Here is a 27,232-nt window from a genome sequence, read left to right as displayed (position 1 = left end):
GCAGGTCTACAATTTTGTTTCTGGTGTCCTTTGACAGCTCTTTGGTCTTGGCCATAGTGGAGTTTGGAGTGTGACTGTTTGAGGTTGTGGACAGGTGTCTTTTATACTGATAACAAGATCAAACAGGTGCCATTGATACAGGTAACGAGTGGAGGACAGAGGAGCCTCTTAAAGAAGAATTTACAGGTCTGTGAGAGCCAGAAATCTTGCTTGTTTGTAGGTGACCAAATATTTATTTGCTTATAAATTCATTAAAAATCCTACAATGTGATTTTCTGGAGAAAAAATTCTCAATTTGTCTGTCATAGTTGACGTGTACCTATGATGAAAATTACAGGCCTCTCTCATCATTTTAAGTGGGAGAACATGCACAATTGGTGGCTGACTAAATACTTTTTTTCCCCCACTGTATACATATATATATATATATATATATATATATATATATATATATATATATATATATATACTGCTCAAAAAAATAAAGGGAACACTTAAACAACACAATATAACTCCAAGTCAATCACACTTCTGTGAAATCAAACTGTCCACTTAGGAAGCAACACTGATTGACAATAAATTTCACATGCTGTTGTGCAAATGGAATAGACAACAGGTGGAAATTATAGGCAATTAGCAAGACACCCCCAATAAAGAAGTGGTTCTGCAGGTGGTGACCACAGACCACTTCTCAGTTCCTATGCTTCCTGGCTGATGTTTTGGTCACCTTTGAATGCTGGCGGTGCTTTCACTCTAGTGGTAGCAACCCACACAAGTGGCTCAGGTAGTGCAGCTCATCCAGGATGGCACATCAATGCGAGCTGTGGCAAGAAGGTTTGCTGTGTCTGTCAACGTAGTGTCCAGAGCATGGAGGCACTACCAGGAGACAGGCCAGTACATCAGGAGACGTGGAGGAGGCCGTAGGAGGGCAACAACCCAGCAGCAGGACCGCTACCTCCGCCTTTGTGCAAGGAGGAGCAGGAGGAGCACTGCCAGAGCCCTGCAAAATGACCTCCAGCAGGCCACAAATGTGCATGTGTCTGCTCAAATGGTCAGAAACAGACTCCATGAGGGTGGTATGAGGGCCCGACGTCCACAGGTGGGGGTTGTGCTTACAGCCCAACACCGTGCAGGACGTTTGGCATTTGTCAGAGAACACCAAGATTGGCAAATTCGCCACTGGCGCCCTGTGCTCTTCACAGATGAAAGCAGGTTCACACTGAGCACGTGACAGACGTGACAGAGTCTGGAGACGCCGTTGAGAACATTCTGCTGCCTGCAACATCCTCCAGCATGACCGGTTTGGCAGTGGGTCAGTCATGGTGTGGGGTGGCATTTCTTTGGGGGGCCGCACAGCCCTCCATGTGCTCGCCAGAGGTAGCCTGACTGCCATTAGGTACCGAGATGAGATCCTCAGACCCCTTGTGAGACCATATGCTGGTGCGGTTGGCCCTGGGTTCCTCCTAATGCAAGACAATGGTAGACCTCATGTGGCTGGAGTGTGTCAGCAGTTCCTGCAAGAGGAAGGCATTGATACTATGGACCGCCTGTTCCCCAGACCTGAATCCAATTGAGCACATCTGGGACATCATGTCTCGCTTCATCCACCAACGCCACGTTGCACCACAGACTGTCCAGGAGTCATCAGGAGCATGCCCAGGCGTTGTAGGGAGGTCATACAGGCACGTGGAGGCCACACACACTACTGAGCCTCATTTTGACTTGTTTTAAGGACATTACATCAAAGTTGGATCAGCCTGTAGTGTGGTTTTCCACTTTAATTTTGAGGCTGACTCCAAATCCAGACCTCCATGGGTTGATAAATTTGATTTCCATTGATAATTTTTGTGTGATTTTATTGTCAGCACATTCAACTATGTAAAGAAAAAAGTATTTAATAAGATTATTTCATTCATTCAGATCTAGGATGTGTTGTTTAAGTGTTCCCTTTATTTTTATGAGCAGTGTATATATATATATATATATATATATATATGTACAAACAATTATTCAGACCCCTTGACTTTTTCCACATTTTGTTATGTTACAGCCTTATTCTAAAATGGATTAAATTGTTTATCCCCTCATCAATCTACACACAATAACCCATAGACAAAGCAAAAACAGTTTAAAAAAAATAAAAAATCATACAATTTTTTTGGTTGAAATATCACATTTACATAAGTAAAATCAAATTGTATTTGTCACATACACGTGTTTAGCAGATGTTATAGCGGGTGTAGCGAAATGCTTGTAATCAGACCCTTTACTCAGTACTTTGTTGAGGCACCTTTTGCAGCCATTACAGCCTCGAGTCTTCTTGGGTATGAGGCTACAAGCTTGGCACACCTGTATTTGGGGAGTTTCTCCCATTCTTCTCTGCAGATCCTCTCAAGCTCTGTCAGGTTGGATGGGGAGTGTCGCTGCACAGCTATTTTCTGGTCTCTCCAGAGATTTGATCGGGTTCAAGTCCGGGCTCTGGCTGGGCCACTCAAGGACATTCAGAGACTTGTCCCGAAGCCACTCCTGTGTTGTCTTTGCTGTGTACTTAGGGTCGTTGTCCTGTTGGTCCAGTCTGAGGTCCTGAGCGCTCTGGAGCAGGTTTTCATCAAGGATCTCTCTGTACTTTGCTCCGTTCATCTTTCCCTCGATCCTGACTAGTCTCCCAGTCCCTGCCGCTAAAAAACATCCCCACAGCATGATGCTGCCACCACCATGCTTCACCATAGGGATGGTGCCAGTTTTCCTCCAGATGTGACTCTTGGCATTCAGGCCAAGGAATCAGACCACATAATCTTGTTTCTCACGTTCTGAGAGTCCTTAAGGTGCCTTTTCGCAAACTCCAAGCGTGCTGGCGTGCCTTTTACTGAGGAGTGGCTTCCGTTTGGCCACTCTACCATAAAGGCCTGATTGGTGTAGTGCTGCAGAGATGGTTGTCCTTCTGGAAGGTTCCCCCATCTCCACAGAGGAACTCTGTAGCTCTGTCAGAGTGACCATCGGGTTCTTGGTCACCTCCCTGATCAAGGCCCTTCTCCCCTGATTGCTCAGTTTGGCCGGGCAGCCAGCTCTAGGAAGAGTCTTGGTGGTTCCAAACTTATTCTATTTAAGAATGATGGAGGCCACTGTGTTCTTGGGGACCTTCAATGCTGCAGAAATGTTTTGGTACCCTTCCCCAAATCTGTGCCTTGACACAATCCTGTCTCGGAGCTCTACGGACAATTCCTTCAACCTCATGGCTTGGTTTTTGTTCTGACATGTACTGTCAACTGTGGGACCTTATATAGACAGGTGTGTTCCTTTCCAAATCATGTCCAATCAATTGAATTTACCACATGTGGACTCCAATCAAGTTGTAGAAACATCTCAAGGATGATCAATAGAAACAGGATGTACCGGAGCTCAATTTCGAGTCTCATGGCAAAGGGTATAAGTATCTGAATACTTATGTAAATAAGGTATCTGTTTTTTATTTTTAATAAATTTGCAAAAATTCTAAAAACCTGTTTTCACTTTGTCATTATGGGGTATTGTGTGTAGATTGATGAATATTTTTAATTTATTTAATCAATTTTAAAATAAGGTTGTAACATAACAAAATGTGGAAAAAGGGAAGGGGTCTGAATACTTTCCGAATGCACTGTACAAATGTTTTTGAGAAAGATTGTTAGAAAAATATAATTTCATTGAGTAAATGTATTTATTGGTTTCTTTTCATTTTGATAAGAGATTAACATTTTATGAATTGAAGGTTATTTGTTGATCTAAAAATCTAAATATACCGATTTTAAAGTTTGAATACCACTGCTGTAGGGGGCCCAGATTTGAGTTGTATCCGCTTGAAAATGTTGAGTAAAGCCCCCACTAAGCCATGCCTCCAATATAATTTCCCAGTGTGCCTTGCCTTTTCGAGTGAATTGTAGAGTTACCCCCTATGACTGTATTTGTTAGTGACAGAGACATGGTTGTTGAATTTGTTAATTTTGAGTGCTGTTGCCACCAAGTGAGTTCCTAAGTGAATATTATCATTATAATTAAACTCTTTATGACAATACATTGCATATCTCATAAGGCCTTCTTTTGAGGCCCTAATACAGTGGCCTGAAACTCATGGTTTACAGGCCACATCAGGCCTGCAAATAGGGTTGCAAAACTTTCCCCAAATTCCTTGATAAAAAACAAATTCCTCGTTGGAGGATTTACAGGAATCTTCCAACCCGAATTTCTAGAAAACCTGGGAAATGTACCAGAATTTTGCCACCCTACCTGCAAGTCACATTATGCTGGCTTGCAAAGTTAGGATATCCAACGGTTGGAATTTTTATTCACCCGCAACCTGCATTCATAATGACTGCAAGGGTTAGGAACTGTGTAAGGAGACTACCTAAGCCATTTAAACTGAAACAACTATTTCATTAACGGGTACAAAAAATCTAACTAAATTATTGGATTAGTTTAGAAAAATGTTTCTTGATTAATCAATCAAATCACTGAATGTACATGCAAAAACATAGATATCAAAAACCTATTCCAAAAAATCTACCTGCAGTAGAGCATGGTGTAAAAAGTTAATTTGTTATCATAACTTACAAAAATAGAGTTGATGTGACTTCTCATTTAGATTTGAGTCAGTGCCACTTAAACATTTTAAGTAATAATGACTTTTCATGGACTTTGAGTTCAACTTACTAGAAGTGTTTGAGTTAAAAATGCCCTGGGGTTTTAAGAAGCCTAATTGGGCGGAGGGAGAGGGAGAAAGAGGAAGAGAGGAGGTGCTGTTTATATATCAATGGAAATGTCCTGAAAGTCAAGTCAAGTTGAATGAAAAACCACTAGAAAATGCACCGTGCTGTGAAATAACAGTCTGTCAGGTTAATTGGTTGGTTGTTAGTAGGAAGAAGTGCAAGCTATTGTAAATCATTTCCTGTTCACAGGCACTTTCCCCACTGCACTAAAAACTGCTATGGTGAAACCCCTTCTGAAGAAAAGTAATCTAGATTCTTCAGCTTTTAGTCATTTTCATCTCCAACCTTCCATTCTTAAGCAGAATTATGGAGAAATTGGTTTTCAAACAGCTAAATTATTTGTGCCAACTGTATTTAAAAAAAAATCCAGTCTGTTTTTCAGGCCCACCACAGCACAGAGATAGCCTTAGTTAAAGTGGTAAATGTCTTAGAGCCAACACAGATGCTAAACAGCTCTCTGTCCTTGTACTCTTGGATTTAAGTGCTGCATTCGACACTGTTGACCATGATGTCCTTCTGGACAGACTGGAGAGGTGGGTTGGCCTCTCCGGTCCAGTTCTAAATTGGTTTAGGACCTGTTTAACCGGTCGGGAATTTGTCGTCACCCTTGGTGAACATAACTCAGAGAAAATAGATATCACATGTGGCGTTCCACAAGGTTCGATTTTGGGTCCGGTACTGTTCATTTTATATAGGTTACCCCTTGGCAGCGTTATCAGAAAGCACAACATTGATTTTCACTGCTACGCAGACGATACACAACTTTACATTTCTGTGTCACGAGAGGATTTTAGCTCCACGACTGTATTAGTGATTTAAATACTTGGATGGCTCACAACTTCCTCCAGGTAAATCAAGACTGAGGTACTTATTGTTGGAGCCAAAGCACAGAGATAATCTGGCCGCACATTTTAATTAATGGGCAATAAAGATAAAACACTATCTAAAAAACCTGTGTGTTATTTTACATTCTGAACTCAATTTCAAATCACACATTAGGAATGTGACCAAAATAGCTTTTTACCACCTGAGGAACATCGTCAAGGTGCGGCCGTTTCTCTCTCAGGCTGATACAGAGAGACTCGTAGCAGGCTTGGCTACTGTAATGCTCTCCTGTCTGGTCTACCCAAGAAAGCCATTGGTCAACTGCAAAACATACAGAATCCTGCAGCACGGGTACTGACCAAGACCAGACGGAGAGCACACACTACACCGGTTTTAAGGTCTCTGCACTGGCTGCCTGTGAGTTTTAGAATTAATTTTAAGATTCTTCTATTGGTTTTTAAATCAATAATAATAATAATAATAATATGCCATTTAGCAGACGCTTTTATCCAAAGCGACTTACAGTCATGTGTGCATACATTTTTACGTATGGGTGGTCCCGGGGATCGAACCCACTACCCTGGCGTTACAAGCGCCATGCTCTACAGAGGACCACAGTCAGACATGCTTTTAAGTTATGTACCCAGTAGGTCCCTCAGTTCCTCTGGCACTGGCCTTTTAACTATCCCAAAGCCTAGGACCAAGAAGCATGGATAGGCAGCCTTGAGTTACTATGCCCCCAGCCTCTGGAATAGCCTGCCAGAGAACCTGAGGGGGGCCGAAACTGTGGACATATTTAAAAGAGATCTTAAAACACACATTTTTTGTAATTTTTATTGATATTCCTTAGTTTTTTATCCTCTTATGTTTGTTGTGTAGTAGATATCTGTTTTTATTTTCATTGTATTTATTATTATTTTTCCTGTGAAGCACATTGTATTGCATTCCATGTCTGAAATGTGCTGTATAAATAAAGCTTGATTTGATTTGATAGTAGCGTAGCCTCTGCCACCTCCGAAGCTAGTAGGGACATTGTGTTGATTCAACAGTGTGGTCAGGGTGAAGCAACCTATGAGCTCTCTTTACCACAGTTCATGAGCTATCACTGCACCATAAAAGTACAGATGATGAGCAATTCCAATTTACAGATGACTCACTTCCGGATTACTCTAGTCATCCACAATAAAAATACAGTATAGCTATAACATTGTTTTCAATTTTCTCCAGAACTATTTTTCTAGGAAGGAAAACAGATAGATGCACTCACAGAAAGATAAAAGCTCTCTCTCTCTCTCTCTCTCTCTCTCTCTCTCTCTCTCTCTCTCTCTCTTCTCTCTCTCTCTCTCTCTCTCTCTCTCCTCTCTCTCTCTCTCTCTCTCTCTCTCTCTCTCCTCTCTCTCTCTTCTCTCTCTCTCTCTCTCTCTCTCTCTCTCTCTCTCTCTCTCTCTCTCTCTCTCTCTCCTCTCTCTCTCTCTCTCTCTCTCTCTCTCTCTCTCTCTCTCTCTCTCTCTCTCTCTCTCTCTCTCTCTCTCTCTCTCTCTCTCTCTCTCTCTCTCTCTCTCTCTCTCTCTCTCTCTCTCTCTCTCTCTCTCTCTCTCTCTCTCTCTCTCTCTCTCTCTCTCATATCCTGTAGAGAGGGACAGCTTGGTGCCTCCAGGGAGATCTTCATCACCACATGATCTCCCTGCCCCCTCAGACTGTGTTGTAATAGAGAGGCATGTACTGTGTGCTTGTTTGAGTGTGTGCATGCGTGTGTGTGTGTTGGCCCTGTGTGTGTGTTTCTGTCATAGCTCCGTCAGTGCAGATGAGTCAGAGGACAGTCACTCAGAGAGCTGCCTCCAGCTCATAAAGAAGCTGAATGATGATGTCTCCCTCCATAGCTTCACTGTTTTCAAACAGAACATAATGAAGTCAATGACGGAGGTATGACTATGGTACACACAGTGATTCATCCTGAGAGGACAATAAAACACTGTGTCTATAATCACCAATCAATCTGAAAACATCCGTAGCTTATTTAATGGTGGAGCCTCTATGTACGTAATCAGCTAGACTTGCAAGGACGATGTGAGGGGTATATAGTGGAATGTGGAATGAATGTGTGTGTGTTAGCTACAGAAGATCAACGTGTTTAACAGAGCCACCTCATGACTGAAGTTAGCAAACAACTTAACCCTGTCCTCTTCTTCCCTCACCATCTTCTACTACTCACTCTCCTGTGTGTGTGTCATTTGTGGTATGTTTGTGGTATGCTCTCATGTTGTTGTGGTTATTTACTCTCACATGCCCAAATTAAATTGCCCTTTGGGATGAATAAAGTTTTTTTAAATTGAATTAAACTAAATCCCCTCCCTCTACTCCATGCAGGTCCTGAAGGGCTGTAAGAAGCTGGCCATGTCAGTGTGTTCTGTGGGCCGTATCCCTGGTGGTTATATCACCAACCACATCTACACCTGGGTGGACCCTCAGGGCCGCAGTGTCTCCCCTCCCTCCGACCTGGAGCAGCAGGAGCAGCACAGCACCCTGGGACGGCAGGACAGCCAGAGACGTGGACACACACAGGAGAGGCCAGAGAAGACAGTGAGTCTGATATTGGACCATTGGTTGTCATACTTTTGGAATTCTCAGCACGGTTCAAACAATTTCTCTATCCATCCACACATTCTGTTGCCGGGTAAGCGGAGCTGTGTTGGTTGAGAATATTTGGTAGGTCCGTGGTCGGGCAGCTCGGACAGCAATGTAGGTTTGCTATTACCGGGAATCAAATGCTAAATACTTGGTGTGTGTCTTGACATCTTAAATATACACCATAAAGAATGCCCTTGCCAGCAACCATGCTATACAAATGAGTGTATATAGAGGTGCAGAGGTAACATCAATCATTCCTTCCCACACAGAAGGCTAGGTGCCCAGAGAAGGAGGAGTCCCAAAGTAAAGACCTGACTCTCTATTGGCAGAGATTCATGTCCCCTGGCTCCGCCTAAAGACAAGGGCTGCTTCCCAAATGGCACCCTATTCCCTATGTAGTGCCATATGGTCAAAAGTAGTGCAGTACATAGGAAATAGTGTCATTTTAGACGCAGACAAGCAACACATCATACCCTGCCTGGGGCCTGGGCTGAGATATCTATGGTAGTAACAGGGTCTCAGGCCCACGTCCAGAGAAACTATATCACTGTCAACATTAATTACATATAACATCTCAGGCCATCCGAGTCTCATCCAAATACAACGAAAAATAAGCAGTTAGCAATTTTCTGTAGGATTAAGTTTGCCCCCTGGCTAGCCCAGTATTCCCACAGTTTATTTAGTGAATGTAAATATGTTTGGATGTGTTTGGCCATCATCAAAGTTTCCATCTAAATCTGCAGCGCTGTGCAAAACTGTGTACCGTACCCCCGCCCGCCCTGCCTGGTCTGTGGAGCTGACGATGCAGTTTCACATCAATAAATGAGGTGGGTAAGCACAGGAGAAAGGAGAACACAGGGGCAGGGTCTACATCCCAAATGACACCCTATTCACTATAAAGGGCACTAATTTGGACCTGGGCGCACGTGAATAGGGTGCCATTTGGGATTCAATCTCGGTGTCTGGATGCTCAGAGGGGAGCTCCACCTCGATTTCTCCCTCGCCCACGGAGCTGTCCCATCAGACTACAAAACAGATGCCGTCACCCCATCCTAAAGAAGCCCGTACTAGATACCTCCATCCTCAACAACTATCGCCCCATCTCCAACACCTCCCTCTGCAACTGGATCTGGACTTCCTGACAGGCCGCCCCCAGGTGGTGAGGGTAGGCAACAACACATCTGCCACGCTGACCATCAACACGGTGGACCCTCAGGGGTGTGTGCTTAGTCCCCTCCTGTACTCCCTCTTCAACCGCGACTGTGTGGCAGCGCACGACTCCAACACCATCATTAAGTTTGCAGATGACACGATGGTGGTACTGTAGGCCTGATCTCCAACGACGATGAGACAGCCTACAGGGAGGAGGTCAGAGACCTGGCACTGTGGTGCCAGGACAACAACCTCTCCCTCAGTGTCAGCAAGACAAAGGAGCTAATCGTGGACTACAGACAACGGAGGGCCAAGCACGCCCGCATCCACATTGACAGGGCTGTAGTAATTATCATGGTCCACGCACACCAACACAATCGTGAAGAGTGCACGACAGTGCCTCTTCCCCCATTAGAAGGCTGAAAAGATTTGGCATGGGCCCTCAGATCCTCAAAAAGTTCTACAGCTGCATCTTCACTGGCTGCATTACCGCTTGGTATGGCAACAGCTTGGCATCTGACTGCAAGGCGCTACAGAGGGTAGTGCGTACGGCCCAGTACGTCACTGGGGCCGAGCTCCCTGCCATCCAGGACCTCTATACCAGGCGGTGTCAGAGGGAAGCCCTAAAAATTGTCAAAGACTCCAGCCACCCAAGTGATAGACTGTTGTCTCTGCTACCGCACAGCAAGTGCTACCGATGCACCTGAACAGGACCCTGAACAGTCTGGAACCAACAGGACCCTGAACAACTTCTACCCCCAAGCCATAAGAATGCTAAATAGTTAGTCTGGATAGCTATTGGTTAACTATTTACATTAAACCTTTTTGCACTAACTCTTTTGACTGATCACATATGCTGCTGTTACTGTTTATTATCTATCCTGTTGCCTTGTCACTTTATCAATACCTATATGTACAGTGCCATAAAAAATTATTTGCCCCCTTTCAAACTTTCTCTACTTTTTCATATTTTTGATAGTGAATGTTATCAGATCTTCAACCAAAACCTAATATTAGATAAAGGGAACCTGAGTCAACAAATAACACAACAATTACATGCTTGTTTCATTTATTTCATAAACAAAGTTATGCAACACCCAATGCCCCTGTGTGAAAACGTAATTGCCCCCTTCCATTCAATAGCTGGTTATGCCACCTTTAGCTGCAATGACTTCAACCAAATGCTTCCTGTAGTTTTTTATCAGTCTCTCACGTCGCTATGGATGAATTTTGGCCCACTCTTGCATGCAGAACTGCTGTAATTCAGCGACTTGTGGGTTTTCAAGCATGAACTGCTCGTTTCAAGTCCTGCCACAACATCTCAATTGGGATTAGGTCTGGACTTTGACTAGGCCATTCCAAAACTTCAATTTCTTTAGCTTTTTAGCCATTTTCATGTAGACTTGATTGCGTGTTTTGGATCATTGTCTTGCTGCATGACCCATCTGCGCTTCAGCTTCAGCTCACAGACGGATGGTCTGACATTCTCCTATAGAATTCTCTGATACAGAGCAGAATTCATGATTTCTACTATTAAGACAAGTCGTCCATGTCCTGAAGCAGCAAAGCATCCCCAAACCGTAACACTTCCACCACCATGCTTGTATGAGGTTCTTACTGTGGAATGCAGTGTTTGGTTTTCGCTAGGCATAATGGGACCCATGTTGTCCAAAAAGTTATACTTTTGAATCATCTGTCCATAGAACATTCTTCCAAGAGTCTTGATGATCATCCAGGTGCTTCCAGGTGCTCTTTGTCAAACACTGTAAACTCAGGTTCCCTTGATCTAATATTAGGTTTTGGTTGAAGATCTGATAACATTTAGTATAAGAAATATGCAAAAATTGAGAAAATCAGAAAGGGTGCAAATATTTTTGCACAGCACTGTACACATCTACCTCAATTACCTCATACCCCTGCACATCGACTCTGTACTGGTACCCTGTGTATATAGCCAAGTTATCGTTACTCGTTGTGTATTTATTCCTTCTATTATTTCAATTTTTTTAAATCTTTGCATTGTTGGGAAAGGCCCGTAAGTAAGAATTTCACTGTTAGTCTACACCTGTTTACGAAGCATGTGAAAAATACAATTTGATTTGAACTACAAACCCACCTCCTGAACAATTACCTATTTGAGCCCCAGCAGTCTGGTTTCTGCTCCCTCCACAATACTGAAACTGCCCTCCTCAAAGTCATCAACGACCTCCTAACCTCTGCAGATGCTGGTGCCCTCAACAACCTGATTCTCCGCCACCTGAGTGCTGCCTTTTACACAATGAGCCATCAAGTCCTGCTCAGGGTCTGGGTGTTGAGGGCAACGCACTCTCATGGCTACAATCATACCTTACCAACCGGACCCACTACATTGCCCTCAATGGCCAAACTTCTGACTCTGCTGCTGTCACACAGGGTGTCCCCCAGGGCTCTGTGCTGGGACCCTTACTCTTCTCATCTACATCCTCCCCCTTGGTCAGATCCTCCGCCACTTCAACCTCGACTTCACAGATACGTTGACGACTCCCAGATATACAGTACCTGTCAAACGTTTGTAAAAACCTACTCATTCCAGGGTTTTTCTTTATTTTTTTAAACTATTTTCTACATTGTATAATAATAGTGAAGACATCAAAACTATGAAATAACACATATGGAATCATGTAGTAACCAAAAAAGTGTTAAACAAATCAAAATATATTTTATATTTGAGATTCTTCAAAGTGCCACCCGTTGCCTTGATGACAGCTTTGCACACTCTTGGCATTCTCTCAACCAGCTTCATGAGGTAGTCACCTGGAATGCATTTCAATTAACAGTTGTGCCTTGTTAACACTTTTCTTTCCTTCTTAATGTGTTTGAGCCAATCAGTTGTGTTGTGACAAGGCAGGGGGGTATACAGAAGATAGCCCTATTTAGTAAAAGACCAAGTCCATATTATGGCAAGAACAGCTCAAATAAGCAAAGAGAAATGACAGTCCATAATTTCTTTAAGACATGAAGGTCAGTCAATCCGGAAAATTTCAAGAACTTTGAAAGTCGCAAAAACCATCAAGCGCTATGATGAAACTGGCTCTCCTGAGGACCGCCATAGGAAAAGAAGACCCAGAGTTACCTCTGCTGCAGAGGATAAGTTCATTAGAGTTACCAGCCTCAGAAATTGCAGCCCAAATAAATGCTTCACAGAGTTCAAGTAACAGACACATCTCAACATCAACTGTTCAGAGGAGACTGCGTGAATCAGGCCTTCATGGTCGATTTGCTGCAAAGAAACCACTACTAAAGGACACCAATAAGAAGAAGAGACTTGCTTGGGCCAAGCAACACGAGCAATGGACATTAGACCGGTGGAAATCTGTCCAAAAATGTGAGATTTTTGGTTCCAACCGCTGTGTATTTGTGAGACGCAGAGTAGGTGAACGGATGATCTCTGACTGTGTGGTTCCCACCGTGAAGCATGGAGGAGGAGGTGTGATGGTGTGGGGGTGCTTTGCTGGTGACACTGTCTGTGATTTCTTTAGAATTCAAGGCACACTTAACCAGTATGGCTACCACAGCATTCTGCAGCGATACGCCATCACATCTGGTTTGCGCTTAGTGGGACTATGATTTGTTTTTCAACAGGACAATGACCCAAAACACTCCTCCAGGCTGTGTAAGGGCTATTTGACCAAGAAGGAGAGTGGTGGAGTGCTGCATCAGATGACCTGGCCTCCACAATCAGCCGACCTCAACCCAATTGAGATGGTTTGGGATGAGTTGGACCGCAGAGTGAAGGAAAAGCAGCCAATAAGTGCTCAGCGTATGTGGGAACTCCTTCAAGACTGTTGGAAAAGCATTCCTCATGAAGCTGGTTGAGAGAATGCCAAGAGTGTGCAAAGCTGTCATCAAGGCAAATGAAAGGGTGGCTACTTTGAAGAATCAAAATTATAAAATACATTTTGATTTGTTTAACACTTTTCTGGTTACTACATGATTCCATGTGTGTTATTTCATAGTTTTGATGTCTTCACTATTATTCTACAATGTAGAAAATAGTTTTTGAAAAAAAGAAAAACCCTTGAATGAGTAGGTGTGTCCAAACTTTTTTCTGGTACTGTACCTCAGCACCAAATTCCTCCTCGGCCCACCTCTGACCCACATTGAATCCTGCCTCTCTGCAATACATACCTGGATGCAACACAACCTCCTCAAGCTAAAGAATTACGAAACCGAACTCGTCCAATTAGGCACCAATACCACACTCAGCAAAGTTGGCAACCTCACCCTCAAAATTGATGACACCATGCACCAACCTTGGCGTCATCCTGGCCTCCACCCTCTCCTTCAACCACCACATCCTACTGTCAAATCCTTATTCTTACACATCCGCAACATTTCCAAAGTCAGGTCCTCCCTCTGCCATCCTGCTGCTGAAACCCTCATCCACGCATTCATCACCTACCGTCTCGACTACTGCAACTCACTTCTCTCCGGCATCAACGGAAGCTCCCTCCATGAGCTCCAAAATTGTTCAGAACTCTGCAGCCCGGCTCCTCACCCACATTAAGTCCTGGCAGCACATCACCCATGTCCTCCCTGAACTCCACTGGCTCCTTGTCTCCCAACGCATTAAATACAAGATCCTCCTTCTGACCAACAAAGCCCTTTACCACCTTACCTCTTCAACCTTCTTCTCCCCTACCAACCCACACGCTCACTCCGTTCCACCACAGCAGGCCACCTTGCCGGATCATTGAAAAGCAGACTGTATAAGTTCCATGTATTATTATTGTTGTTCTTATTATTACATTCTAATCACTGATCACTGTCACTTCCAGGAGGTCTGGGGCCATATGTATCTATCAACTCAGAATAGGAGTGCTGATCAAGGATCAGATTTGCCTTTCAGATCATAATGAATAAGATTATATAGACAGGGAAGACCTGATCCTAGATCAGCACACTTTATGAAAACGACCGCTGATCCCTGTCCCCTCTGTCTGCGTATCCCTGTAGGTCACCCTAAACCTGAACGATGGTCTCTCTCTGGGCCTGATGATCAGAGGAGGGGCGGAGTACGGCCTGGGCATATACATTACTGGAGTAGACCCAGGATCAGCCGCAGACCACGGGGGACTCAAGGTATTTGCAGACTATTACCATACACATCCTATGGAAGTTGTTTCACCCCACCACAGCGAATATAACACAATGCAAGGTTCTGATGTAGCGAAGCAGTGGGGGTAAGAGTCTGCTATGGTCTGTGTTGCTGTGTCGAAACATGGCAGCCGCTTTTTACTCGACTAAAGACGTCGATCCTATGTACAAAACATAGTTCATTACACTCTATTTTCAACTTCAGTCTGTTTTCAGGTCAGATTGCCAAGGCAGGACTAGGGATCAGTGTGCTTGTAAACAGTATGACTGAATCATGGCATCATAGCATTATGGCATGGCTGGGCTTAGGAAGATATCTGGCATATCTGTCTCCGTTTCCCACTGAATCCCCTCTGTCAGCCCAGTTCAAACATGCCATCTCCCCCTTAGGAAAAATCTTCTTCCAGAAAGAGGGCTATAAAAAACTCAGAAAGCCACACTAAATTCAAGCCTGGTCTCTTGATTAAATAACAGGCGCTTGACATTTTGGCAGCGTTTCTTTGACAGAGAGCCCTGTGCTCTCTGTCAAAGGGTGGCAGGGACAGAGGCCAGGCACGCTATCAGCTGAGTGTTTGGGCTCTGCGGCCAACCATATACAGTGGGGGAAAAAAGTATTTAGTCAGCCACCAATTGTGCAAGTTCTCCCACTTAAAAAGATGAGAGAGGCCTGTAATTTTCATCATAGGTACACGTCAACTATGACAGACAAATTGAGAAAGAAAATCCAGAAAATCACATTGTAGGATTTTTTATGAATTTATTTGCAAATTATGGTGGAAAATAAGTATTTGGTCACCTACAAACAAGCAAGATTTCTGGCTCTCACAGACCTGTAACTTCTTCTTTAAGAGGCTCCTCTGTCCTCCACTCGTTACCTGTATTAATGGCACCTGTTTGGACTTGTTATCAGTATAAAAGACACCTGTCCACAACCTCAAACAGTCACACTCTAAACTCCACTATGGCCAAGACCAAAGAGCTGTCAAAGGACACCAGAAACAAAATTGTAGACCTGCACCAGGCTGGGAAGACTGAATCTGCAATAGGTAAGCAGCTTGGTTTGAAGAAATCAACTGTGGGAGCAATTATTAGGAAATGGAAGACATACAAGACCACTGATAATCTCCCTCGATCTGGGGCTCCACGCAAGATCTCACCCCGTGGGGTCAAAATGATCACAAGAACGGTGAGCAAAAATCCCAGAACCATACGGGGGGACCTAGTGAATGACCTGCAGAGAGCTGGGACCAAAGTAACAAAGCCTACCATCAGTAACACACTACGCCACCAGGGACTCAAATCCTGCAGTGCCAGACGTGTCCCCCTGCTTAAGCCAGTACATGTCCAGGCCCGTCTGAAGTTTGCTAGAGTGCATTTGGATGATCCAGAAGAGGATTGGGAGAATGTCATATGGTCAGATGAAACCAAAATATAACTTATTGGTAAAAACTCAACTCGTCGTGTTTGGAGGACAAAGAATGCTGAGTTGCATCCAAAGAACACCATACCTACTGTGAAGCATGGGGGTGGAAACATCATGCTTAGGGGCTGTTTTTCTGCAAAGGGACCAGGACGACTGATCCGTGTAAAGGAAAGAATGAATGGGGCAATGTATCGTGAGATTTTGAGTGAAAACCTCCTTCCATCAGCAAGGGCATTGAAGATGAAACGTGGCTGGGTCTTTCAGCATGACAATGATCCCAAACACACCGCCCGGGCAACGAAGGTGTGGCTTCGTAAGAAGCATTTCAAGGTCCTGGAGTGGCCTAGCCAGTCTACAGATCTCAACCCCATAGAAAATCTTTGGAGGGAGTTGAAAGTCTGTGTTGCCCAGCGACAGCCCCAAAACATCACTGCTCTAGAGGAGATCTGCATGGAGGAATGGGCCAAAATACCAGCAACAGTGTGTGAAAACCTTGTGAAGACTTACAGAAAACATTTGACCTGTGTCATTGCCAACAAAGAGTATATAACAAAGTATTGAGAAACTTTTGTTATTGACCAAATACTTATTTTCCACCATAATTTGCAAATAAATTCATAAAAAATCCTACAATGTGATTTTCTGGAGAAAAAAAATCTCATTTTGTCTGTCATAGTTGACGTGTACCTATGATGAAAATTACAGGCCTCTCTCATCTTTTTAAGTGGGAGAACTTGCACAATTGGTGGCTGACTAAATACTTTTTTGCCCCACTGTAAATAGCATAACTAGAATGGGAATAGAATCTCTGACTATGGCGATTTGATTGGTAAACTCATGGCGGCACTCAAAATGGACACCTGTTTCTGTGGGGCCAATGGTAATCCAGCCACTAGGATTACAACCTGCATGGACTAAGATGGAGTAAAGGTTTTCCAGAAATCCTGGTTGGAGTATTCCAGATTTCCCGGAATCTTCTAACTGGGATTTCTGGAGAACCTGTACATTTTTTATTTCTCTACTCTCCTGCAAGCCTCTCAGATATATGTTCTGCCTCAGTGTTGGTAATTGTACTCCACAGTGTATTCAGAGATCCATAAGAACTACACTGTTTTCCAGTGTAATGCTCTGTCGAAGTCATGTTGTGGGTCTATATCCATGGTAGTCTAGCAGAGTGAGTGATATTGCCATTAGAGGAGGAGTGGTAGGAAGGTAAAGAGGCTGTCTGTTCTCCTCAGGAGGCCGTCTCTGTCTCACATGCCCACATTTACCTCCGCCTCCCTTTCTCATTATCTCTTGTCTCTGTTCCCTCTCTTCATCTCCTATATCCTCTTTCTTCCCCTCTACCTCTCTCTTACCTCAGCTTGTTAAACACTGACTTGAGGCCTGTCTGTCTGCTACCTCTGGCAGATATCAATGGGAAACAGCTAGATGTCAAACTATTGTTTCTTTTTAGTATGCAGTTTGCACCTGCGTCATCATCAGGTGTATAAATGATTCATTACCACAAAGGCTGTATGTGATTGCAGGCATGAATGTGGCGATGTTAATGTTAATATTCTATAACCTGTTGTTTATAAATGGATGAAGTGATGCAAAGCCCTGTGAATTATGGTGTTAGAAAAAGACGTTTGAGAACAGGGACATTCAATGTTAGCCTGGTCAAGCAGTGAAACAGAATGTGAGCCATCGAGATCAGGCTGATTTCATGAGGCTAATTCAATGTTGCTCTTTGGATTCAAGGCCTTTTCTGAAGTTATTTTACAGAAGCTAAGAGAAACAAAATGCATCCTCTCCTTTTCTCTCCTCTCTGTCCTCTGACAGTGGATAAACTAAACTCCTCTAAATGCATCTTATTAGTCATCCTGTCACTGAGGAGCAATAAGACGCCGTCCGGCAGCCTGGTGTCAGCCCCATAACGAGGACCTCTATCAGCCAGTCTGGATCCAGCTGTTGTCTAACGGGCGGTGTGACAGATGATCGTGTGCCTGTCCCATCTGTGTGCCCTGACGTGGGCTTTAATTAGTGTCACTCCCCCAGGGGATCAGACGCTGTCTCATCCTGCCTTTCCTTTTCTTCCAACAGGCCAGCCCACTGGCACCCTATACTTTCCCCCCTACTTTTGACCAGAGCCCTATGGGGATAGGGTGCTATTTGGAACCATTATTTATTTAAGACAAAAAATGAAGGAATGGCACTTTGAACATGCCCTGCACCATTTAAAATAGCTGTGTTCCTATTGGAATTTGCGCATGTTTAGAGCGCCACCATTAGGTAACAGATCTGACAATTTTTTTGATAATTTTTTGGGAACAGTAGTTGCTGACATATTTTATCACAAACCTAAACTTACAAATCTCTTATTCCCCTAAATGCAGACAATAATCAAACAAGTAAATGTACGTTTTTTTTGGCCTGCTGTATCTCAGGCTCTGTAGTTGTTTCTGACACCTTTATCAGAATCCCACAGTTCTTACCTTTCTAACAGTACTTAGCATGTGTTTGTAGGACTTATAATTTTGAAACCGAAATGTACTTTATGAGGGTAATATACAAAATGATGGTCTGTTTAGAAAAACCCACCAGAGGGGGTCAGAGTTTAACAGGTTAACCTATGAAGACACTATGTTGGTGTTTCCGTTATTTTGGCAATCACCTACAGTGAGGGAAAAAAGTATTTGATCCCCTGCTGATTTTGTACGTTTGCCCACTGACAAAGAAATGATCAGTCTATAGAGACAGAATAACAACAACAAAAATCCAGAAAAACGCATGTCAAAAATGTTATAAATTGATTTGCATTTTAATGAGGGAAATAAGTATTTGACCCCCTCTCAATCAGAAAGATTTCTGGCTCCCAGGTGTCTTTTATACAGGTAACGAGCTGAGAGTAGGAGCACACTCTTAAAGGGAGTGCTCCTAATCTCAGTTTGTTACTTGTATAAAAGACACCTGTCCACAGAAGCAATCAATCAATCAGATTCCAAACTCTCCACCATGGCCAAGACCAAAGAGCTCTCCAAGGATGTCAGGGACAAGATTGTAGACATACACAAGGCTGGAATGTGCTACAAGACCATCGCCAAGCAGCTTGGTGAGAAGGTGACAACAGTTGGTGCGATTATTCGCAAATGGAAGAAACACAAACTAACTGTCAATCTCCCTCGGCCTGGGGCTCCATGTAAGATCTCACCTTGTGGAGTTGCAATGATCATGAGAACGGTGAGGAATCAGCCCAGAACTACACGGGAGGATCTTGTCAATGATCTCAAGGCAGCTGGGACCATAGTCACCAAGAAAACAATTGGTAACACACTACGCCGTGAAGGACTGAAATCCTGCAGCGCCCGCAAGGTCCCCCTGCTCAAGAAAGCACATATATAGGGCCGTCTGAAGTTTGCCAATGAACATCTGAATGATTCAGAGGAGAACTGGGTGAAAGTGGTGATCAGATGAGACCAAAATGGAGCTCTTTGGCATCAACTCAACTCGCCGTGTTTGAAGGAGGAGGAATGCTGCCTATGACCCCAAGAACACCATCCCCACAATCAAACATGGAGGTGGAAACATTATGCTTTGGAGGTGTTTTTCTGCTAAGGGGACAGGACAACTTCACCCCATCAAAGGGACGATGGACGGGGCCATGTACCGTTAAATCTTGGGTGAGAACCTCCTTCCCTCAGCCAGGGCATTGAAAAAGGGTTGTGGATGGGTATTCCAGCATGACAATGACCCAAAACACACGGTCATGGCAACAAAGGAGTGGCTCAAGAAGAAGCACATTAAGGTCCTGGAGTGGCCTAGCCAATCTCCAGACCTTAATCCCATAGAAAATCTGTGTAGGGAGCTGAAGGTTCGAGTTGGCAAACGTCAGCCTCGAAACCTTAATGACTTGGAGAAGATCTGCAAAGAGGAGTGGGACTAAATCCCTCCTGAGATGTGTGCAAACCTGGTGGCCAACTACAAGAAACGTCTGACCTCTGTGATTGCCAACAAGGGTTTTGCCACCAAGTACTAAGTCATGTTTTGCAGAGGGGTCAAATACTTATTTCCCTCATTAAAATGCAAATCAATTTATAACATTTTTGTTGTTGTTATGCTGTCTCTCACTGTTCAAATAAACCTACCATTAAAATGATAAACTGATAATTTCTTTGTCAGTGGGCAAACGTACAAAATCAGCAGGGGATCAAATACTTTTTTCTCTCACTGCATAGGTACATATGCATATACACATACAGTACACATAAAAACCAAACATACAAATATAGCCTATAATAGCAGCCAAATATCTTAAAGTGAAATATCCTAGATCATCTTCTGGGTCTACGTGATAGCCTTGGAGCAGCTGGTTAGTGTCTCAACACTAGCTCCATACATTTTGGCAGTCGTTGAACATTAATACCCAAACTTTACACAATACAATATTCGGTTCAAGCGAACTTTTGAGAACGCTTTTTTTTCACAGCTGTTGAAACTGCTAAGATTATTAGCTTTTCTTGAAAAGACATGTAGAATTTTGGATTGTAATCAAAGAGCATGAGAGCGGGGTATAATAGAAGAATCTTATTGAGAATTTTTCCTAAGACGTCAACAAACTTATTTCCAAAGAGCTTCAACAGTTAAACAGTGCCAAAACATATGCATGTAGTTTCCTATTTGAGAACAACCCTGGTTCTATGAACCAAGCACACATTTTCTCTCGCAACCACATTTTTTGGGAAACCCTGGTGTATGCAATTCAAATAGAAGTGTTCAATCTTAGTGATAGAACCTTCGCATACAGAAAGAAATCACAATAATTGACAAGGGCTTGTAGCTGGAACATTCCACAGGGTGCCATTTGTGTGAGAGTGTGATTTGAAGGAGTCAGGCGCAGGAGGGTAAATCACAGAATACAGAGTTTTTATTCCGTAGGAAACAGTTACGCTGGATAGCGTCAACAAAATACAGGCACACGGGGAACAATAGTCCCGGAAATACAAGGTACAGGTAGCTCAACCTAGCTACACTCAACTCACAAATAACAAATCACCCACAAGGACAAGGGGGGCAGAGGGAACACTTATACATGTACTAATGAGGGGATATGAACCAGGTGTGTGTAATTGACAAGACAAAGATATGGAGCAGCAGTGGCTAGTAAGCCGGTGACGACGAACCCCCGAAGCCTGCCCGAACAAGGAGGGGAGGCAGCTTCGGAGTAAGTCGTGACGCAGCCTCTGCCACAGATAGGTGCCAGTGTCTTGTCTCTTTGGTTGGCAACGGGACAGGACCCTCTGAAAAATAACATTTAGTGTCTTTGGGAGAGATTCTCTCTCTCTCTCTCTCTCTCTCTCTCTCTCTCTCTCTCTCTCTCTCTCTCTCTCTGCATAGGAAACAATGTGCAAATAGTTAAAGTACAAATGGGAAAATAAATAAACATAAATATGGGTTGTATTTACAATGGTGTTTGTTCTTCACTGGTTGCCCTTTTCTTGTGGCAACAAGTCACAAATCTTGCTGCTGTGATGGCACACTGTGGTTTTTCACCCAGTAGATAAGGGAGTTTATCAAAATTGGGTTTGTTTTCGAATTCTTTGTGGATCTCTGTAATCTGAGGGAAATATGTGTCTCTAATATGGTCATACATTTGGAAGGAGGTTAGGAAGTGCAGCTCAGTTTCTGCCTCATTTTGTGGGCAGTGTGCACATAGCCTGTCTTCTCTTGAGAGCCAGGTCTGCCTACGGCGGCCTTTCTCAATAGCAAGGCTATGCTTACTGAGTCTGTACATAGTCAAAGCTTTCTTTAAGTTTGAGTCAGTCACAGTAGTCAGGTATTCTGCCACTGTGTACTCTCTGTTTAGAGCCAAATAGCATTCTAGTTTGCTCTGTTTTTTTGTAAATTCTTTCCAATGTAATTCTCTTTTTGTTTTCTCATGATTTGGTTGGGTCTAATTGTGTTGTTGTTGTTGTCCTGGGGCTCTGTGGGGTCTGTTTGTGTTTGTGAACAGAGCCCCAGGACCAGCTTACTTAGGGGACTCTTCTCCAAGTTCATCTCTTTGTAGGTGATGGCTTTGTTATGGAAGGTTTGGGAATCGCTTCCTTTTAAGTGATTATAGAATTTAACGGCTCTTTTCTGGATTTTGATAATTAGCGGGTATCGGCCTAATTCCGCTCTGCATGCATTATTTGGTGTTTTTCGTTGTACACTGAGGATATTTTTGCAGAATTCTGCATGCAGAGTCTCAATTTGGTGTTTGTCCCATTTTGTGAATTATTGGTTGGTGAGCAGACCCCAGACCTCACAACCATAAAGGGCAATCGGTTCTATAACTGATTCAAGTATTTTTAGCCAGATCCTAATTGGTATGTCAAATTTTATGTTCCTTTTGATGGCATAGAAGGCCCTTCTTGCTTTGTCTCTCAGATCGTTCACAGCTTTGTGGAAGTTACCTGTGGCGCTGATGTTTAGGCCGAGGTATGTATAGTTTTTTGTGTGCTCTAGGTCAACGGTGTCTAAATGGAATTTGTATTTGTGGTCCTGGCAACTGGACCATTTTTGTTACACCATTATTTTTGTCTTACTGAGATTAACTGTCAGGGCCCAGGTCTGACAGAATCTGTGCAGAAGATCTAGGTGCTGCTGTAGGCCCTCCTTGGTTGGTGACAGAAGCACCAAATCATCAGCAAACAGTAGACATTTGACTTCAGATTCTAGTAGGGTGAGGCTGGGTGCTGCAGACTGTTCTAGTGCCATCGCCAATTCGTTGATATATATGTTGAAGAGAGTGGGGCTTAAACTGCATCCCTGTCTCACCCCACGGCCCTGTGGAAAGAAATGTGTGTGTTTTTTGCCAACTTTAGACACACTTGTTGTTTGTGTACATGGATTTTATAATGTCGTATGTTTTTCCCCCAACCCCACTTTCCATCAATTTGTATAGCAGACCCTCATGCCAAATTGAGTCAAAAAAAAATTTGAAATCAACAAAGCATGAGAAGACTTTGCCTTTGTTTTGGTTTGTTTGTTTGCAGGGTGAATACGTGGTCTGTCGTACTGTAATTTGGTAAAAAGCCAATTTGACATTTGCTCAGTACATTGTTTTCACTGAGGAAATGAACTAGTCTGCTGTTAATGATAATGCAGAGGGTTTTCCCAAGGTTGCTGTTGACGCATATCCCACGGTTGTTATTGGGGTCAAATTTGTCTCCACTTTTGTGGATTGGGGTGATCAGTCCTTGGTTCCAAATATTGGGGAAGATGCCAGAGCTAAGGATGATGTTAAAGAGTTTAAGTATTGCCAATTGGAATTTGTGGTCTGTATATTTTCTCTCTCTCTCAAAAAAGGACAAGTACATTGTGTATGGACAAATGCTCCTCTTAGTCTCATCTGACTCATAACCATTTGATTTCACGCTTCGTCTCAGATAATCAATGGAAATGACGGTTCAATCTATCGACTTTGAGCAGCTGAGTTACAGTATGCTGGAGGGGTCCCATACTGCCACAGAGAAAGCATTACAGAGACATGGACCTTGAGTGAGTCCCAAATGGTACCCTATTCCCTTTATAGTGCACTACTCTTGACCAGAGCCCTATAGTAAAACTCTCCCATTCAGATGCCCTGGCTGGGCAATGTGAATCCGAACCTCTCACCCTCCCTCCATCTCGTTCCCTCCCTCCACCCTCCCTCCTCTTCAATCAGTTATGGAGGCTCACTCAAGCTGATTCTCCCACCGCATATACTGTAAATGCATTAGTGTTAGGAGGGAGGGAGAGAGAGAGAGAGGGAGAAGAGGGGAGAAGTCAATAACTCATTTCTCCCTTTGCTTCCTCTTGTGGAAAGAGACTTGGCCATTTGAAGAGGTCCAGTAATGCCACTATGCCTCCTCAGCTTCTCCTGTGTTTCTCAGATTTTCTGTTCTCTTTTATTTTCACACCAGACTAACTTATAATTTTTTCTTATTTTTTAAGGAGTGGGGAGGTCCTTTTTAAAAAATGTTTAATGGATAGGATAGAGATAAAGAGGCAGGAGGAGAAATCTAGACCACCCCAGGCCATTAGACTAACTCATTCTGATGCTCTGAGAAGACCAGTATAAGACTTAAGAAATGGAAAAACAACATTGATACACTTCAGTCTATATAGAAGTTGTTTCATTGTGAATTACATTTCTATTAGATACTAATCACATTACATATTGACAGCAATAACGCCTATTTTATCCCCCTGTAGATCGGTAGATCGAAATGTTCAAAATGGCTACCTGGAGGAAAATGGTGGAGGGTCATGTTTTTTCTATTTCAGTCAAGGGGAGGTTTTAGTATTTTTTTTAAATCTAGTCCAGGGGAGAGTCATGTAATTTGTAATTGATTAAATTTATATATTTCTCAGTGTTTTAGAATTAGCTGCTTATTAGGTTATACACTGACTATACCAAACATTAGGAACACCTTCCTAATATTGGCTGGATGTCCTTTGGGTGGTGGACCATTCTTGATACACACAAGAAACTGTTGAGTGTGAAAAACCTAGCAGTGTTGCAGTTCTTGACACAAACCAGTGTGCCTACTACCATACCCCACTCAAAGGCACTTCATTCTTTAACCTGTCTCCTCCACTTCATCTACACTGATTGAAGTGGATTTATCAAGTGACATCAATAAGGGATCATAGCTTTCACCTGGATTTACCTGGTCAGCCTATGCCATGGAAAGAGCAGGTGTCCTTAATGTTTTGTACAGTGCATTCAGAAAGTATTCAGACCCCTTCCCTTTTTCCACATTTTGTTACGTTACAGCCTTATTCTAAAATTGATTAAAATATATTTTTTCCTCATCAATCTACACACAATACCCCATAATGACAAAGTGAAAATAGGTTTTTAGAAATGTTTGCTAATTTATTAAAAACAAAAAACAGAAATACATAAGTATTCAGACAATTTGCTATGAGACTCGAAATTGAGCTCAGGTGCATCCTGTTTCCATTGATCATCGTTGAGTTGTTACTACAACTTGATTGGAGTCCACCTGTGGTAAATTCAATTGATTGGAAATGATTTGGAAAGGCATACACAGTGCCTTGTAAAAGTATTCATCCCCCTTGGCGTTTTTCCTATTTTGTTGCATTACAACCTGTAATTTAAATGGATTTTTATTTGGATTTCATGTAATGGACATACATAAAATAGTCCAAATTGGTGAAGTGAAAGGAAAAAAATACCTTGTTTCAAAAAATTCTAAATAAATAAATAAGTGGTGACAGCATATGTATTCACCCCCTTTGCTATGAAGCCCCTAAATAAGATCTGGTGCAACCAATTAACCTTCAGAAGTCGCATAATTAGTTAAATAAAGTCCACCTGTGTGAAAACTAATTGTCACATGATCTGTCACATGATCTCAGTATATATACACCTGTTCTGAAAGGCCCCAGAGTCTGCAACGCCACTAAGCAAGGGGCACCACCAAGCAAGGTGCACCATGAAGACTAAGGAGCTCTCCAAACAAGTCAGGGATGTTTTTCTTCGGCAGGGACTGGGAAACTTGTCAGAATTTAAGGAACGATGGATGGCGCTATATACAGGGAAATTATTGAGGGAAACCTGTTTCAGTCTTCCAGAGATGTGAGACTGGGACGGAGGTTCACCTTCCAGCAGGACAATGACCCTCGACAACACTCAAGTGGTTTAAGGGGAAACATTTAAATGTCTTGGAATGGCCTAGTCAAAGCCCAGACCTCAATCCAATTGAGAATCTGTGGTATGACTTAAAGATTGCTGTACACCAGCGGAATCCATCCAACTTGAAGGTGCTGGAGCAGTTTTGCCTTGAAGAATGGGCAAAATCCCAGTGGCTAGATGTGCCAAGCTTAGAGAGACATACCCCAAGAGACTTACAGCTGTAATTGCTGCCAAAATTGACTTAGTTATGAACAGTTATGCACGCTCAAGATTTCAGTTTTTTTGTCTTATTTCTTGTTTGTTTCACCCCAAAAATTATTTTGCATCTTCAAAGTCGTAGGCATGTTGTGTAAATCAAATGATACAAACCCACCAAAAAATCCATTTTAATTCCAGGTAGTAAGGCAACAAAATGGGAAAAATGCCAAGGGAGGTGAATACTTTCGCAAGCCACTGTATATCTGGCGTTTCGTGGGAAGTTGATTTGGAAGAGCTGAAAAATATTCCTGGAGTGATTGAAGCGTGTCGGATTAATCAAGTGGTGAATGGGGAAAACGTGAAGAGTTTATCTGTTCTTTAACTTTTTGAAATGGAGTCTCTCCCTAATGATGTGCGGTTAGGGTATATTAACTACAGAGTTAGAGCATTTATCCCAAGACCAATGCAGTGTGAACATTGTAAAGCTTTTGGCCATGTAGAAAGTGTTTGCAGAAGGGAGAAGCCGAGATGTACATGATGTGGAAAAGATCATATGTGTTATAAAAGTGAAGAAAATGTGACATGTTGTAATTGCGGTGGGAATCATGAAGCCACGTCTTCTGAATGCCGCACAAGGGTAAAAGAGAGTGAGGTCACCAAAGTCAGGGTTGTACAGAGCATTTCATATGCAGAAGCTGTGAAAAGCGTTGAGGGTTTGAATGTTGCACCAGAAGAGTCCATGGTAGTGGACTTTGTGGCCTTTATCGCAATGGTGATAAATGGCACTGCCAAGGTGGAGAAAAGATCTAGGAAGATTGAAATCATTGTGATTGTGACGGAGTGGTTCCTGGGGCTGAAAAATTTCACAGCAAAGGAGTTACATGGAATATTAGCAAAAGCTGTACCACCTTCTCAGGTCCTAGAGCCTGTGAAAGGAGATATGGATAACTAAAAAGGAGGAAGTGGGAGTTTTGTTTGTTTTGGCAATGTACCATTTTTATAGTGTGGATTGTTAGAAACGCTATTAAAGTATGGATTTATTTATTTGTATTTTATTTTTGGTTTCAAACCGTCCAGTTGGTGGTGGCAATACAACTTTTGGATGTAGTCCGCCATAAAACCCACAGAAGAAGAAGGATTCCTATCTCCTTTCTATAATATCTCTGGCAAATGCAAAATGCAATACACCCTGGACTAAAGAGGTAGACAAATAGGAAAAATGTGCTAGACCCACTGTTAAATTACACATTTCTCGAGGTAGGAATATCGCAAAAATATGATCAATGCTCATTCGAGAAAATACCTCCTCCCGAGTTAGGACATCGGCCAGTATTGAAATCTGACATTGTATGATAGACGTTTTCGCGATCTAAAAGTCATATTCCTATTAACTTCCAGTGTAGTGAGAGCGACTTTATCACGGTGCTACACAATACCGGACGGATTTCTACCTGCTTGAAA

The 27,232-nt window shown here is 42.9% G+C and overlaps 1 protein-coding gene across 1 annotated transcript in view; it reads left to right on the top strand.

Annotated features, from left to right (window-relative positions):
• The window catches only part of LOC311141140 (whirlin-like), a gene marked incomplete at both ends in the record, with an annotated part of 94,033 nt that overhangs the window by 33,594 nt on the left and 33,207 nt on the right, over positions 1–27,232 (top strand). The window contains 2 exons of the mRNA XM_084176394.1: positions 7,935–8,147; positions 14,343–14,468. Coding sequence (XP_084032520.1) covers positions 7,935–8,147; positions 14,343–14,468 — 339 coding nt within the window. The remainder of the gene's footprint in view (positions 1–7,934; positions 8,148–14,342; positions 14,469–27,232) is intronic.

This window comes from Coregonus lavaretus (assembly GCF_964263955.1).
Source record: "Coregonus lavaretus genome assembly, chromosome: 14".
In the NCBI taxonomy this organism is placed as follows: Eukaryota; Metazoa; Chordata; class Actinopteri; order Salmoniformes; family Salmonidae; genus Coregonus; species Coregonus lavaretus.
Note: the sequence above shows the minus strand (reverse complement) of the source record. Positions and strands in the feature narration are given on the sequence as shown.